Here is a 14,784-nt window from a genome sequence, read left to right on the forward strand (position 1 = left end):
GTAAAAGGGACCCCATACCTGTATGTGACATTTCTTTTGCAGTTTTAAGTATTAAACCCACTGCATGAGTGAAAAATTGTTACATAGTACTACAGCACCAACTTAAAATAGGTGGCATTACTCAGAAGGTGTATACTGCTGAAGAAAACCTTCAAATATGTGACATATATGTTTCCTGAAAATGTTGGTATTGGTTACTTGGCTATGTCAAATAATGCTTCACAAATATCAATGAATTACACTCAGAAAAGGCACTTACTGTATTTCAGCTCCAAGCACCTGCTGTTCAGAAAATGGCATCTATCCTGCAAGACACAGAAAGCGCTTACTACCCAACATTCACAAACATTGTTTGCGAGGTGAAAAAAGGTAAGCAGGAGTCTGAGTCAAAATGTCATCTAAATTACATACTGTATATTTAGTGAATACAATTATAAAGGGAAACATAAGGGAGCTAATAAGGGTGTATCACTTGTATCATGGAGGTACTTCTTCATGCATAACATCTAAGTGAGTTCAAAGCCACTTTTTGCTTAGAAGTGACAAGGTAAGTGTATTTCTTTGGGGGGGGGGGGTGCAAAATGTTAGGCACCACCCTGTGAATTAAATTGCCAGGCTGGTGCTCACTGTGCTGGCATTTTACTTACCCTTTCCCAGTGTCCCAGGTCTCCCTAGTGCAAGTTCTTGTTTGTATATGTGCAGCAAAGAAAAACTGGCACTCTTAGCAATCTACTGGGGGTTTTCGATACACATGTGAATGCCTCACTAATTTACCAAAGAGTCTACCCTGTTATTAGGGTTCTTAACACATATTTTGGTGGAAGATTACCTCACAGATCTACCTAGGTAATACAGTTCTTTTAGTAAAACTGCTAGAATTCCGAAGTGGATTCTGGGTGAAGAATTCATCACTGATATACCTAAAAAATATGGTTTTGGCAATAAACCTGCTGGGGGATAACGGTACAAATGCTGGTATCTGTACTGAACTTACATATGAAATAGGTATGTTTTCTTACAAAACCAGTTAGAATTTTCTGTACAAATGATAAAGGAAGAATTCCTCAGTAATTTACCAAGAAAAAAAGGCTCTATTAGTTATGCTACTTTTCAGTTCGACTCTTGATAGAATTATATATGTACCCAGAATATAATGCATTGTTAGTAAATATGCAGTTTTCTGTACAAATGATGGAGGAAGAAAGGAATGCCCTGGAGCTATAAGCACAGGGATCCGAATGATCAGCAGCGAGATTACACTGGTTTATGTTTAGAGATTCGAAAGGATCAGGTGCAACCGTGATTTGATAAGAAGGAAAATGTTAAGGCAGGAAAAAGCTGGGCTGGGGGAAAGAGAGGGATGTGATGTCAGGAAAAGAAGCACTCACTTCCTTATCTTCTGAGCACGTAGAAATGCCCCACTCTCCCCATTTTTGTATATTTTTCAAAAATGTGAGAAGGTTTGTTCTTTATGTTCTCATAGTATCTTTATACAGTAGCATTATTTCAAATCATGTTAACTATGATTGCTTGATCCAGGGAATGTTTCCGATCACCATGGGGGTCAGGAAGGAATTTTTTGAGGCATAATTGGCACTGGCTTCAGGTTGGGTTTTTTGCTTTTCTCTGGATCAAAACAATGGATTTATGATAATGTATTTTAAGTTTTATTAGTCGGAGTAGTGGTAGGACCTTGCCAGAGTACTGCACAGGTAATTTTAGCAGAGGGAGAAAGGAGGTTCTCTCCTGTGTGCACGGTGGATTGATAGATACAGACGCTACTACTGCTTGTGCTAGATGACAGCCTGCTTGGATTTCCTATCATTGAGACACTGCAGATTCAGGAACAGCAGCAGGGCTGCTGATCTTCTCTCATGATTGGTGATGCAGCTCCTGCTGGTAGCAGAGTTTGGGGCCATCCTCTCTGTAGGTAGTGGCAGCCTAATACTGCCTCTACCTACAGAGGTAGATATAATGAGATAGTGCTGATCTCAAATGGCATATATGGAAGTAAAATTCTAGTCTTCACCGAGGAACAGCAGATCATAGTAGTGATCTCTTGAAGTAGTAGTAATGGAGTAGTGATCTTTGCAATTTTTGCTTTAAAATATTGCCTTGGGTTAGGCTGGAAAGGAAGTATTTATTTGATAAAATGTAAATAAATGTTGTGGCCATTTTATTTCATCTCTGTCTCCTGGTGTTTCATTAAGGTATATAAAAAGGGTTCAGTGGGGTGCCTCAAGATAAAGGGTCAACTGGGGAGTCCCCTTGTCATGCATTGCAAACATACTGTACAAAGACTGGGGACTTGCACTTTAGTTTCCCTTAGAGATGTTCTAAATGATTCACTGTGTGTATTTTATGCAGCATGTCCCACTTTTAAATATGTGTGGCAAACTGGTCTACCACTATGTACTTTACCTGCTATAACAAAGGACACCTATTTCAGCTCTCCAGGGTGTTTCCTCAATGCCCATTTTATTTGCTTTTTATGACCGATTTCTTTGTTTGATGGCAGTTTAGCAAGATACCGTTAGAGGCTGCCACCCATTTTATATTCAAAGGAACCAGGAGACAATAAGATTGTTTTGCGGCAATAATTTCTTATTACTAATGGAAACCTTTTGTCTCCATACTTTCAATTGGGATTTTATTTGTACAGTATTTTCTGTCTGCTTCTTTATTACACAATGCTGTTTGTCAGTCAGTCTCAAGTATAGCATTTTCTTAAGCACTTTGGCTGGAAATGCTCTCTTTCAAGTATCTTACAAATACTGCATGTTCTGCACAGGTCAGGTCTTATTGTTGAGCTTAATGTTTGTATTTTTCATTCCTTTTCAAAGCTCTGATTGAAGCTGAAGATATTGACCTACACCTAAGTACACTAAGAAACCATATAAAGTTACTAGAAGAGACTGACTTTCCCCAGATCTATATTTTATTACCTCCTTTGCTTCACACCATCTGTTTGATCTGGGCCCACTCCAAATGTTACAATATCCCAGCACGGGTTATTGTACTTCTGCAGGAGTTCTGCAATCTGCTTATAGAACAGGTACAGTACTCTGCATTATTTGTATTATACAGCAAACATTTATTTGTTAATTACCATTTATTTAATAATAATAATAATAATAATAATGAGAATTACCTAATTCTGTGCAGAGATTATTTATCATCGATTGGCAATAATTTATCAGTGATAGTGCTGAATAGTGCTGAGTGAAATGCAATTTTAAAAAAGTATTTGTGTATATATACATATATATATATATATATATATATAAAGTAATAATCATCCGTGGCCGGCACGGTTTAAATAATATGTTTTCAATAAATTTTTGACAAAGTATTGAAGGGAGTGCCGGCCACGGATGATTATTACTTTTTGCATACTCCTATTTTGGCTGTGCACCCCGCAGGATATTGAGCCTTGGAGTGCTGACACTATTTGGATTGATATATATATATATATATATAACTTTGTACTCACCAGTCCAAAGGGCAACGCCCGGGTGCTAACCCAAAAAAATGCATCCAATGTATAGAAAGCACTCACGGCATAAGTGTCCAACGAATCAAATATTTATTCAGACATACTATCTATCTATATATATATATATATATACAAGTGTAGGAATCAGGCACTCACGTAAAGGTAGAGATAAATAATGCCTGGGTGCAGGATAGCAAAGTATAAGTATAATATGTATAAATACCGCACTCACAGGACTTATGAAAACAAAAAAGTATTTATTAGCAAGGACTAACGTTTCGGCTGACACAGCAGCCTTTCTCAAAGTGAGTGTGCAACAAACAAATCCCCCAATAAACCCAACAGTGGCGCCAAAACCAGTATGACATCATCAACTGGGCGTGTATTGTCAGAAAAAAAGAGAAAAAAAACAAAAAAAGCAAAATCTAAAGTGAAAACAAGATTTTCGGACAGAAAAGGACAAAGTGCAATTACCAGTGTGATTAATAAAGGTTGAACACCCAATGTGAGAGAAATTGATGAAAAGTGGATGTTAAAATACTTGTACACACATGTGCTGAACTATAACTCACAACGCGAATTGATGGGGTAAGGCAAATCCCGGGTACAGTTAAAAAGGGGATGCCAGTAGTGACAGGGGGCAAAAGGTAGCATTGAGATGCCCGCAAAAAGACGGTCATAGGTTTGCGTCATGCAGTGACCGTCAGAGACAAAGAGCAGCGCTACTGGCTTAGCGGCTCATTCAAGGAGGGCGTATATGTGCGCACAGCGAGGAATGTGGGCACACCGTGACAAGCAGTAGAGTGATCTGGGACGGCTAGTAGCACAAATGAAGATGGAATCCATATGATACAGGGGACCCAGTATTTCAATATTGTGCACAAATGTATGCCGACCAGGGAGCGTTTTGTAAGGTCAATAAAGTTATAGCAAAACTGAGTCGGTTAGTGGGGTATATGCGTTGATTCCAATGGACAGGTAAGGTGTTGGTGTACGAACCTAATCAAAGGACGGACCGCCACACACTATACTCTTGGTCCAAGGATGGCATTGAGAAGGATACACAATGGGGCCAACGGGTAAGATATGCGGATGCTCCATAAGGACAGGTAAAGGGCCTGATTCACTAAAGGGCGATAAAAATTATCGCATGGGGTATTTCTCGCACTAGTTTTACCGTTTTGCGTTAATTTCCGCGCTGAAAAGAATACGATCGCATGATTCACTATAACTTTTGCGCGCTAAATATCGCATTCGGCTATACGAAAATTAACACCTACTACAGGCAGGCGAAAAATTATACAAAAGTACAGTAAATGATTTTTTGCAATAAAATATGGACTTACAGTGTTATTTATTCAAGTCTGTGTTTCCCCCAGAGTGACGCAGCCGCCAGTTTGCAGCGAAATGTTCATTTTTAATACAGTAATTTTCTGCAAGTATTGGCGTGTATGGCTAACATGGCGTGCGTTCATTTGCGCAACTATTTCTATTTGGCTACAAGTGATGAAATGTTTAGCCAGGCATGGATTCGCAGCGAATTTTTGGACGTGCGTTGAATTTTTTCGCGGCGGATTTTTTCATGCGTTTCGCAAAACAATCCGCCAATGGCAAAACGCATGAAAAAATTTGCCACGCAAAAATTCACCGCACATCCAAAAATTGATACAAGTGTCAAAAAATAATAGTCACGGGCAACAATTTTTTTGCCCGCACAACATCTTTGCCGTTTCGGGGATCTTTCGAAAGACTTGCTAATTTTTCACTAAAGAAACCAGAACACATTTGCTCATCACTAGTGGCTACTATTTATAAGCATCTACTATTTATATGTGGCTAATATTTATATACACCATTTATATGCTTCGACAATTTTTATACACTATTTCTATGCTACCATTCATATTCGGCGATTATTCGCGTAATTTAGCGCATGTACAGGCAAATACCGCATTTAAATAGTCTTTCGCGAGTTAAATAACGCTTGCAATATCGCGCGTAAAAAAGCGCGAGTATGCTTATAGTGAATCGTGCGAAAAATCGCCAAAATTAAGCGGCGGTAAAAATTTTAGCGCACAATAAGAATAGTGCACGTTATATCGCCCTTTAGTGAATCAGGCCCAAAGTGTTGATGTGCGAACCTAATCAAAGGACGGACCGCCATACACTCTATACGTAGTCCAGGGGTGGCATTGGGAAGGCTATAGAATGGGCCCGGTAGGTAAACTATGTGAGTACTGTAAGTTTAAATAGAAGTAGAGCACACAGGAACAAGTAAACTATTGCTAGTGAGTGATGTGAGCTAAAAACAAACGGAGAGGATGCAGAGACAATTATGTAACAGGAACTAAACAGAGTCACTTGTATTAAGTGGGGAACAAATGGGGAAAAAATGAAAGCAACAGGAGCAGAAGTGAGGACATGGAAGGCATGGAAAGCTTGGTCACATACAGCAGTGCTAATAAGAGAAACATTTGCAACAGTAACATCTATGGGGGGGAGTTACTGTTGCAAATGTTTCTCCGCTAAGCCAGTAGCGCTGCTCTTTGTCTCTGACGGTCACTGCATGACGCAAACCTATGACCGTCTTTTTGCTACGCTCGGTCTGAGTACTATATGCGGGCATCTCAATGCTACCTTTTGCCCCCTGTCACTACTGGCGTCCCCTTTTTAACTGTACCCGGGATTTGCCTTACCCCATCAATTCGCGTTGTGAGTTATAGTTCAGCACATGTGTGTACAAGTATTTTAACATCCACTTTTCATCAATTTCTCTCACATTGGGTGTTCAACCTTTATTTAATCACACTGGTAATTGCACTTTTCTGTCCGAAAATCTTGTTTTCACTTTAGATTTTGCTTTTTTTGTTTTTTTTCTCTTTTTTTCTGACAATACACGCCCAGTTGATGATATCATACTGGTTTTGGCGCCACTGTTGGGTTTATTGGGGGATTTGTTTGTTGCACACTCACTTTGAGAAAGGCTGCTGTGTCAGCCGAAACGTTAGTCCTTGCTAATAAATACTTTTTTGTTTTCATAAGTCCTGTGAGTGCGGTATTTATACATATTATATATATATATATATATATACCGGGCTGAAATGTTGACAGTGAGGTGTTTAACAATCAAATTAATAAAGTAATTTATCCAGCAAGTCAATGGAGTACCACAGATTTTTTGCAAATATATATATATTCATATGTAAAAAGAGAGAGAGACTAAAGAGATAGAAATTATAATATAGCCCCTACTATAATTTATACATTTATTAAAATTCACTGAGGCATATTAAAACACAAAACTTAATGACAAATTCATGGCTCTTTTGTATAACTCTTAAAATCAGATACCTTTTGCTCATTCTCTGTCTCTTTCTATCTGCCTCGTTAAATATACAACCAGATCATTAGTCAACATTGTCCTGTTTTGCACAACTCAAAGCACCTTGACTGCCACACCCTGACTCATGGTCTTTCTATGGTTTTAATAAATGCCTGTGGTATTGAAATGACTAATTTTTATAGTATAAGCAAGTTTTGTAATAAATTCATTTGTAACATTAATGGGCTCATTAATTAACCATCAATTTTTTATTTTAAACTCGATTTGGATTTTTTTGTCGAAAAAGTTGCAGAGAAAAAAACGCTGCTACTTTTCCGAGATTTATTATGCGTCTAAATGGCTAAAAATCTGAATTCGACAATTCGTCACATTAAACTTGCCGAGTACATATAGAAGTCAATGGCAAAGGTCCCTTCCCTTTCCTTGAAGTTCTTTCTTTTGTCTCAAAACTTTTCTGAATTGTCGTTTAAAAAATTACAGTTTTTGCACAACAATTTGAAAAAGTCACGCTTTTTGCGACTTTTCTCAAAAACGCCTTTTTCTTGCAACTTTTTTTTTAGTAAAATGAGTTGAATTTAAGAGTTTAAGTAAATCTGAATAGTGTATTTTTATTAATTTTATCAGTCTTAAAATGAATTATAATTAAAATAGAAATAATTTGAATTGTACTCCTCAGCTTTATTGTTTTCAGCCTTTGTTTTGTCACTTTTAAATGAGCTGTCACACTGTGTTAGCAATTGCACTGAACAATGTTTAGATTTTTTTCAATGCTCCTGTCAGTGTGTGTGTGCTCTTGTAACAGGAGTGAGTAAATTAATTCACTACTGAAAACTACAGTTCCCAGATTTCACTGCAATGTGTGCTAGTAAAAAATTGTGATTTTAATTTGTTTAGTGTATTATTTTTTTATATTTTATGATCTGATTAGGATGATGCGCCCATGATTAAGGACCTGACAAGAACAAAATGCATCTTGCATTTCTCCTAGCCCTATTTTTTAACTATTCATGTTTTTACCTTGTATAGTACATTCCCAAGAATAAGGGTAACATTTTACATGTTGGAGGTGCAGTATTATTTAATGTTACATGTGGTAGATTGTTGAATCACTACTTTTTCAATTGTATACTTCAAGAGGTGAAGTCAAATTTGATGAAGAAATAGCACAGTCAGTGTGGCCCAATTTGTCTTACAAGCCTAATTCATCTATGCCAAAATTATCCAAGAAATCAGCTGTTCTGTAAAGGCTCGAGGGATGGTTTGGTTATTTAAAATACTTTTTTAAGGAGCTTTTATGGCTGAGACTGGCCATTAACAGCTATTAGTAAAGCTGCCCAGTCTGATTTGATATAATAGTACAACTTTCAATATTATTGCACTAGATCAATTGAAGAACAATGTAGACTTTGGATTAACATTGGAATCTCGAGCAGTATTCTAGAGGAACCTTGGATCTGTTAGAGATATGTTTTTGTTCTTTTGACTTGGCCATGCCAGGGATTTGTGAACAGCCAGATGTTCCTTAGATAGTGTGATATATAGTTATTGGACTTATTAGCCCAGATAAAAGTGGCTTTATTGAGTTCATCTGGGAGGGTTTGCAGTTAAAGGTCTGGCAAGTGCAAATGTTTCACTATATGTGTATAAACTCAGTGTAAATCTATACATATAAATGAAATAAATGATATGAGGCTTGGACTGAGAGCATTGGAATGACATGGTTGTACTGTGCATGTTTTTGAAGTGTAAAGTAAGTAAATTACGGAGGATCCCTGATGCAGAAACCTGTTATCAAAAAAGCTTAGAATTACAGAAAGATGATCTCCCATAGACTTCATTTTAATTAAATTTATTTTTTTCCCTTTTCTCTGTAATGATACAACAGTATCTTGTATTTGATCCAAACTAAGCTATAATTAATCCTTATTAGAGTTCAAACAAACCTGTTGGGTTTAATTAATGTTTACATGTCTTTTTAGTAGACGTAAACTATGGTGATCCAGAGTACAAAAATATCCCCTATTCGACCCCCCCCCCAGGTACCAAGCATTCTGAATAACAGATCCTGTACCTGTACTTGACTTACTCTTAAACTGTAAGGCTCTCTTTGAGATATTACAAGCTGATTATGAACAAATGGTTTTACAGAATATTTCTGCATTATTTGTTTCATGGCATGACTATTTGTTAAGAAAACCTTTTTAAAGTGAATGGAATTATATCTTTAAATTGCAGGCAAAAACCTATCTTTCACCTGAAGACCTTTTTAAAGCAGAACCAGAAGAATCTCTAGAACACGTACAAGCTGCACTGAAAGTCCTTCAGAGCTTCAAGCATGCATTCTTTACACATAGAGCCAGTCTACAGACATATTACACTGACAGGACTCAGTTTAAAGCTTGGGACTTTAGATCTGAAATGGTATTTGCGAAATTTGACAGATTCCTTGAGAGATTATTGAAGATTGAGGTATTTATGTTGACTAATTCTGTGCAATTAATGTTCAACACTATAAATACTTACAGGGAGGTGAACTCCAAATGTAAATGACATGATATACAGTACATGTATTATTAAAGGAAAAATGTTTTCCCCCTATAGGTAAGGCATATGTTCTGCTCAAAATAATACATAATTGTAACAGTTGTAATTAAAATTATTACTATAATTATTTCTATATGGCACATTCAGTGACCGCAAAAATAATGTTTAATTGAGTGGATATTACATGTAAAAACTGAGAATATACTATTATAAAGGTTATGTAGATTTCTTATTTCTAAACAAATTAACATTGTATTTTCTCTGTAAGATGCAGCCCTTGCTTTTTTCCATAAACCCCATAGAAACAGGAGTTAGAACAAAGTTGGTTATTTGCCACAGAATGCCATTAAAACTATCCCTCTGCAAGAGAATGCCATAAAACCTGGTCTTTTGATAGAAAGATCCATAAAACCCAGGCTCTTGTAGCATCATTCCATGAAATTCCTCTAACCACTGCAGTCCTCCATAAAACAGAGCCTATTGTGCTAGAATTCTTTCCTCTGTCTGTAGGATTCCACATTAAGTGAAATGTGACTGCAGTTAGTGTGCATATGCAATCTGTGTCTGCACACATACAGAAAACCAAGTAAAGGATGAGAAATTGGCTAGTAATTGGTAACTTTTTAGCTCCAAAACATAATATCTGTGGCATGATAGAGCACATTTGTATGAGTGCCTACATTTTTTGGGGAAATAATAATGTTATAAGTCAGTCATGGCCGGCCTACAGACCTCTAGTGACTATGGAAACAATAAATGCCATTATTTGCTGCTAGACTGGAGGGCATGTTTAGTAACCTGAGTTAAGAAGAACTGAGCATGCTCAGTAGCCAACAGCCAAAGTAATTCCTAAGGGAGGGGTCCAAGGGGGTTAGAGGAGGAGAACCAGCAATGCCATCTCTTCATTGGCTACTAGATTGGAGGGCATGTTTAGTCCTCTCCTTCTGTGTCTCTCTGTTTGTGCTGCTGCTCGGGGGGGGGGCATGAGCTGCCCCCAGCCACATACTGAAGAGTCTAAACCGGATCTTGCAAAAGGGGTGGATAGAGCACAGTTTTCAAGCAGTTATAGACATATTTGAACCCAAAGGTATTAAAATAAAAGCACTTCTATTTAACATTATTTTACATGGTTTAGTGCATTGTAAAAATGTAATTCCCCTTTAAAGGGGTGTTTTCACTACCTTATTGTGTGTATAGGTGTTTCTCCTTGTCTGTGTGAGTCACTTTTTATACAAATGAAACAAACTTTATGTAGATGTTTTAGCTAATTGAAATTTTCAGTCTTTTGTCCATCTAATCGAATGTGAATGTTATACAGATAACTATACATTCTAATTATTTGTCTTTTCCTCTCAGGATATTTTTGTAATAATGCTTGAATTTCAAAAACTAGAAAAACTGGAATTTGGTGGAAAAAAGGGGAAAGCCTTAAATGAGAAGATATTTAATCTAAATGAAGAATTCCAGGATAACAGCAAAGTCTTTAAAGAGAGCACACTTGATCCAACGGATCGTAACAACAAGGTAGGGCTTTTCTAATGCCTACAAAAGGCATTAGTATTGAATATTCCAGTGTTCAGACATATAGTACAAACCAGTGTATATAGAAGATTTTAATAAAAAGAACTGAAGTTGGTTGAGAGTTATTAAAGGAACAGTAACACCAAAAATTGAAAGAGCTTTAAAGTAATTGCCCTGTACTGGAGTAGTTGCCCTGCACTGGAAAAACCGGTGTGTTTTCTACAGTAACACTACTATAGTTTATATAATAAGCTGCTGAGCAGCCATTCAAGCTTGAGAAAAGGAGAAAAGGCACAGGTTACATAGCAGATAACAGATAAGCTCTGTAGAATACAATAGTGTTTTATCTGTTATCTGCTATGTGCCTGTGCCTTTTCTTCTTTGAATGGCTGCCCCCATGGCTACACAGCAGAGTATTTATATAAACTATAGTAGCCTTCTGAAGCAAATACACAACTTTTACCAGTGCAGAGCAACAGTACATGATATTTTAATTACTTTTATACACTTTCATTTTATGGTGTTACTGTTCCTTTAAGTGGTGACAAAGCTGCCTGTTGGTAATCCTCTATTTTTTGTGTTTATGCTATTCTCTTATTTTAGACATTCTGATTTCTGTTTGAATCATTTTTATTTTTAAAATCCTTAAAACAGGTTACAATGTTTGGAAAGTATTTCTGTAGTATTGTATTTGGTGATATAAAGCAGCTTAACTTGAATAAGAGGCACTTTAATTAAGATGGGGTAAGTACTTTCGTATTTGGACAGCTGATAGTAGACTAGTTGTTGCCAAGGGAATTTAATGTGGGGTGTTATTTTCTTTTGTACGTCATGGGACTGAGATCAACTTGTTTCCTTGTGGTGGTGTTGTGGCTGAAAAAGAATGTTCTCTGTTACTAACATGGCAAAATTGCTCCAGAGCAGGAACCCATAGTCATAGGCCATTTTATTGATTTTCCTAAGGCACTATTCTAATAAGTAGAAACATTATTTCTACTAAGGCACTATTCTAATGACAAACATGGCCATTGTGGCTGTGCTTTTCTTCAGGAAACAGTAAAGCACCCACTAGGATCTAGTAACTATAGCCTGAAAACACAAAGTGATGTGTTTTTAGCCAATAAGCAGGGGGTGGGGTGAAATTTGTAAATAGAGAGCTTCCCACTGAGAACAAATAATTATCTGTCATCTGTTTTTAAGGAGGCTAAGTCTTCCTATACCTATGGCAAAAAGTATTCATATTCTTGATTTGGTTGCATGAGACACACATACCCCACAATAATATATACAGTAAAGATTTCATGAGATAAAACATGTTCTTCAGCCAGTAATTCCTTATTAGTGCCAGGAAGTGATGGGGGTGTATCATAGTGTAAACTATAAATTACACCACTGTACCTACCTCTGTACTCTTGTTGTAAGCAAACACTTTTTGGGGAAAAAATATATATTACAGTGGTTTGTCCCTGAGGAAGAGTACAGTCAGTACTCGAAACGTTGGATTTTTTTCAATAAATTTTTTCACTTTATTGCTAAGTCCTTGTGTGTGCGGCTCTCTGTCCGTATATATATATATATATATATATATATATAAATTCATCCAATTTTTACTGAAAGGGAAAAAAACTGAACTAGTATACAGTAAATCTGTCCTATCTGTCCTTATTAATGGTTTAAACTTTATTTTAATATATTTGTAAAACTGTTGAAATTTACAGGAGTTTGAACAAGAGTACAGTGATTTTAAAGCCAAAGTACTAGACTGTGACACACGGATTGCATCCCTACTCTCTGAGGCATTTAATGATAGTTCTGGGTTGGAATCTGCATTCAAGGTACAGTATGGCACAGTTTTAAAACCCTAGCCAAAGTAACAGCAAACTAAAGGTGGCCATACACGAGCAGATCCGCTCGCTTGGCGATGTCGCCAAGCGAGCGGATCTTCCCCCGATATCCCCACCTACGGGTGAGCGATATCGGGGAGCATTTAGGTAAAAAAAAAAATAATCCGATCGTTTGGCCCTGGGGCCAAACGATCGGATTATGTGGGCGGCAATGGGGCAGTCGGATCGGGGACCGCATCAACGAGCCGATGCGGTCCCTGATCCGACCGGATTTTCTAACCTGGCCGATCGCGATCTGGCCAATTTCAGGCCAGATATCGGTCGGCCAGGCCGCTCTGCTCTCCCCATACACGGGCCGATTAGCTGCCGAATCGGTCCAAGGGACCGATATCGGCAGCTATAGTCGGCCCGTGTATGGGGACTTTTAGAGTCAGATTTCAAGTTTACAGTTTAATACAGTTATGGGACCTGTTATCCAGAATGCTCGGGACCTGGGGTTTTCCGGATAAGGGATCTTTCCGTAATTTGGATCTGCATAACTTAAAACTGCTAAAAATCATTTAAACATTTAATAAACCCAGTAGGATTGTTTTGCCTCCAATAAGGATTAATTATATCTTAGTTGGGATCTAGGTTCTGTTTTATTATTACAGAGAAAAAGGAAATAATTTTTTAAGTTCACCATTTGACAAATATGCTACTAAAAATCCCATAGGAATTAATAGAATCTGGGTGAGTTTTTTATATTAAAATCTAAACTCTGATAAATCCGCGATTAAGCGTATTGGTATATGGAAACAAAATTAACTGGTGCTGCTGCATGGCTTTCTGATATTGGGAGTGTTGTTCCCAGAGAAAATGTGTATTTGTAGTTGAGGGTAAACCAAACTCCAGTTTTCCAATTAAAATTCCTTCACAAAGAATAACTTGGCTAAATGCCAAGCAGCATGTAAGGTACAACACATTTTACTGAGTTGTTAAGCAGACATGTTTTACGAGATGGGAGTTCTGTCCAGTAACTTTATATAAAATTATGACAGGCCTGGACTGGGATTCAAAAGACCCTGGCATTTCAAGTACACGGAGGCCAAAACAGCCCCCCACCAGCCCAATAAATAGTGATTGTTTATGGTATCTTACAGCGGCCCTTTTGGCATTTGCCAGAATATACAGACTGACAGCTTGGGCCTGAATGGTGATGTATGGAAAGATTCTCAAACAACCAACCTAAACTAGTAAAAAAAAATATCAGTCAGTGAACCAACCTTAACCTTCCTATTTTGTTGCACTACAATTCTCTTACTCAGTCATCCTTTTTCAGCTGCTGGCAATCTGTGGTCTTTTTTTGGAAAGAAGTGTGATTTTAGACATATTTAGCCCAAACTATTTCACTCTACTCCAAATGTATGATAAGGAGCTGGACAGGTGCAAATTACTGTATGATGCACACGTGAAACAGGTATGTGCAATTGTCTGTAAAAGCACTATCAATATAGAAAATATCATTTTCAAGACACTGAAAACTGCATTCTTTCTTTTATCTATTTACTAGCTGGAAAATTATGCTGTACATAGAAATATGCCTGCAGTCGCTGGCACCTTGAAATTCACTAGGGAAATCAAAGACCGGATACAGATATCATGGTCAAATTTCCGCTTCATTCATCATCTGTAAGTTTAAATAATTGCATATTTTTAACAAGAGTACTTAACAAGACCTTCATTGTGAGTCATATTTATTTATTTAACGTACATGGTACAAAAAAAACAAGCTGCCAAGCAACAAAAAAACAAGCTACCAAGCATTCTACATGTTTTATTAAAACACCTCCAATCATACGTTAGTTCCTAACTTTCAGTGATATTCTACAGATATATTCCCTCAAACATTCCCTTGTGTGGTTATGTAGTGTATTAACAAACATTTTACTGTATGGCACCACATAGGGCTCATTTACAAATGAAAAGGTAAGTAGAAAGCACCAAAATTGTGCGTGCTTCAGTGCTATTAACAAAGAAATTATACACACTTCTTG

The 14,784-nt window shown here is 37.2% G+C and overlaps 1 protein-coding gene across 1 annotated transcript in view; it reads left to right on the forward strand.

Annotated features, from left to right (window-relative positions):
• The window catches only part of dnah11 (dynein axonemal heavy chain 11), a 153,080-nt gene that overhangs the window by 24,880 nt on the left and 113,416 nt on the right, over positions 1-14,784 (forward strand). The window contains exons 6-12 of the mRNA XM_031903586.1: positions 270-369; positions 2,844-3,055; positions 9,075-9,308; positions 10,740-10,907; positions 12,623-12,739; positions 14,070-14,207; positions 14,301-14,419. Coding sequence (XP_031759446.1) covers positions 270-369; positions 2,844-3,055; positions 9,075-9,308; positions 10,740-10,907; positions 12,623-12,739; positions 14,070-14,207; positions 14,301-14,419 — 1,088 coding nt within the window. The remainder of the gene's footprint in view (positions 1-269; positions 370-2,843; positions 3,056-9,074; positions 9,309-10,739; positions 10,908-12,622; positions 12,740-14,069; positions 14,208-14,300; positions 14,420-14,784) is intronic.

This window comes from Xenopus tropicalis, chromosome 6 (assembly GCF_000004195.4).
Source record: "Xenopus tropicalis strain Nigerian chromosome 6, UCB_Xtro_10.0, whole genome shotgun sequence".
NCBI lineage: Eukaryota > Metazoa > Chordata > Amphibia > Anura > Pipidae > Xenopus > Xenopus tropicalis.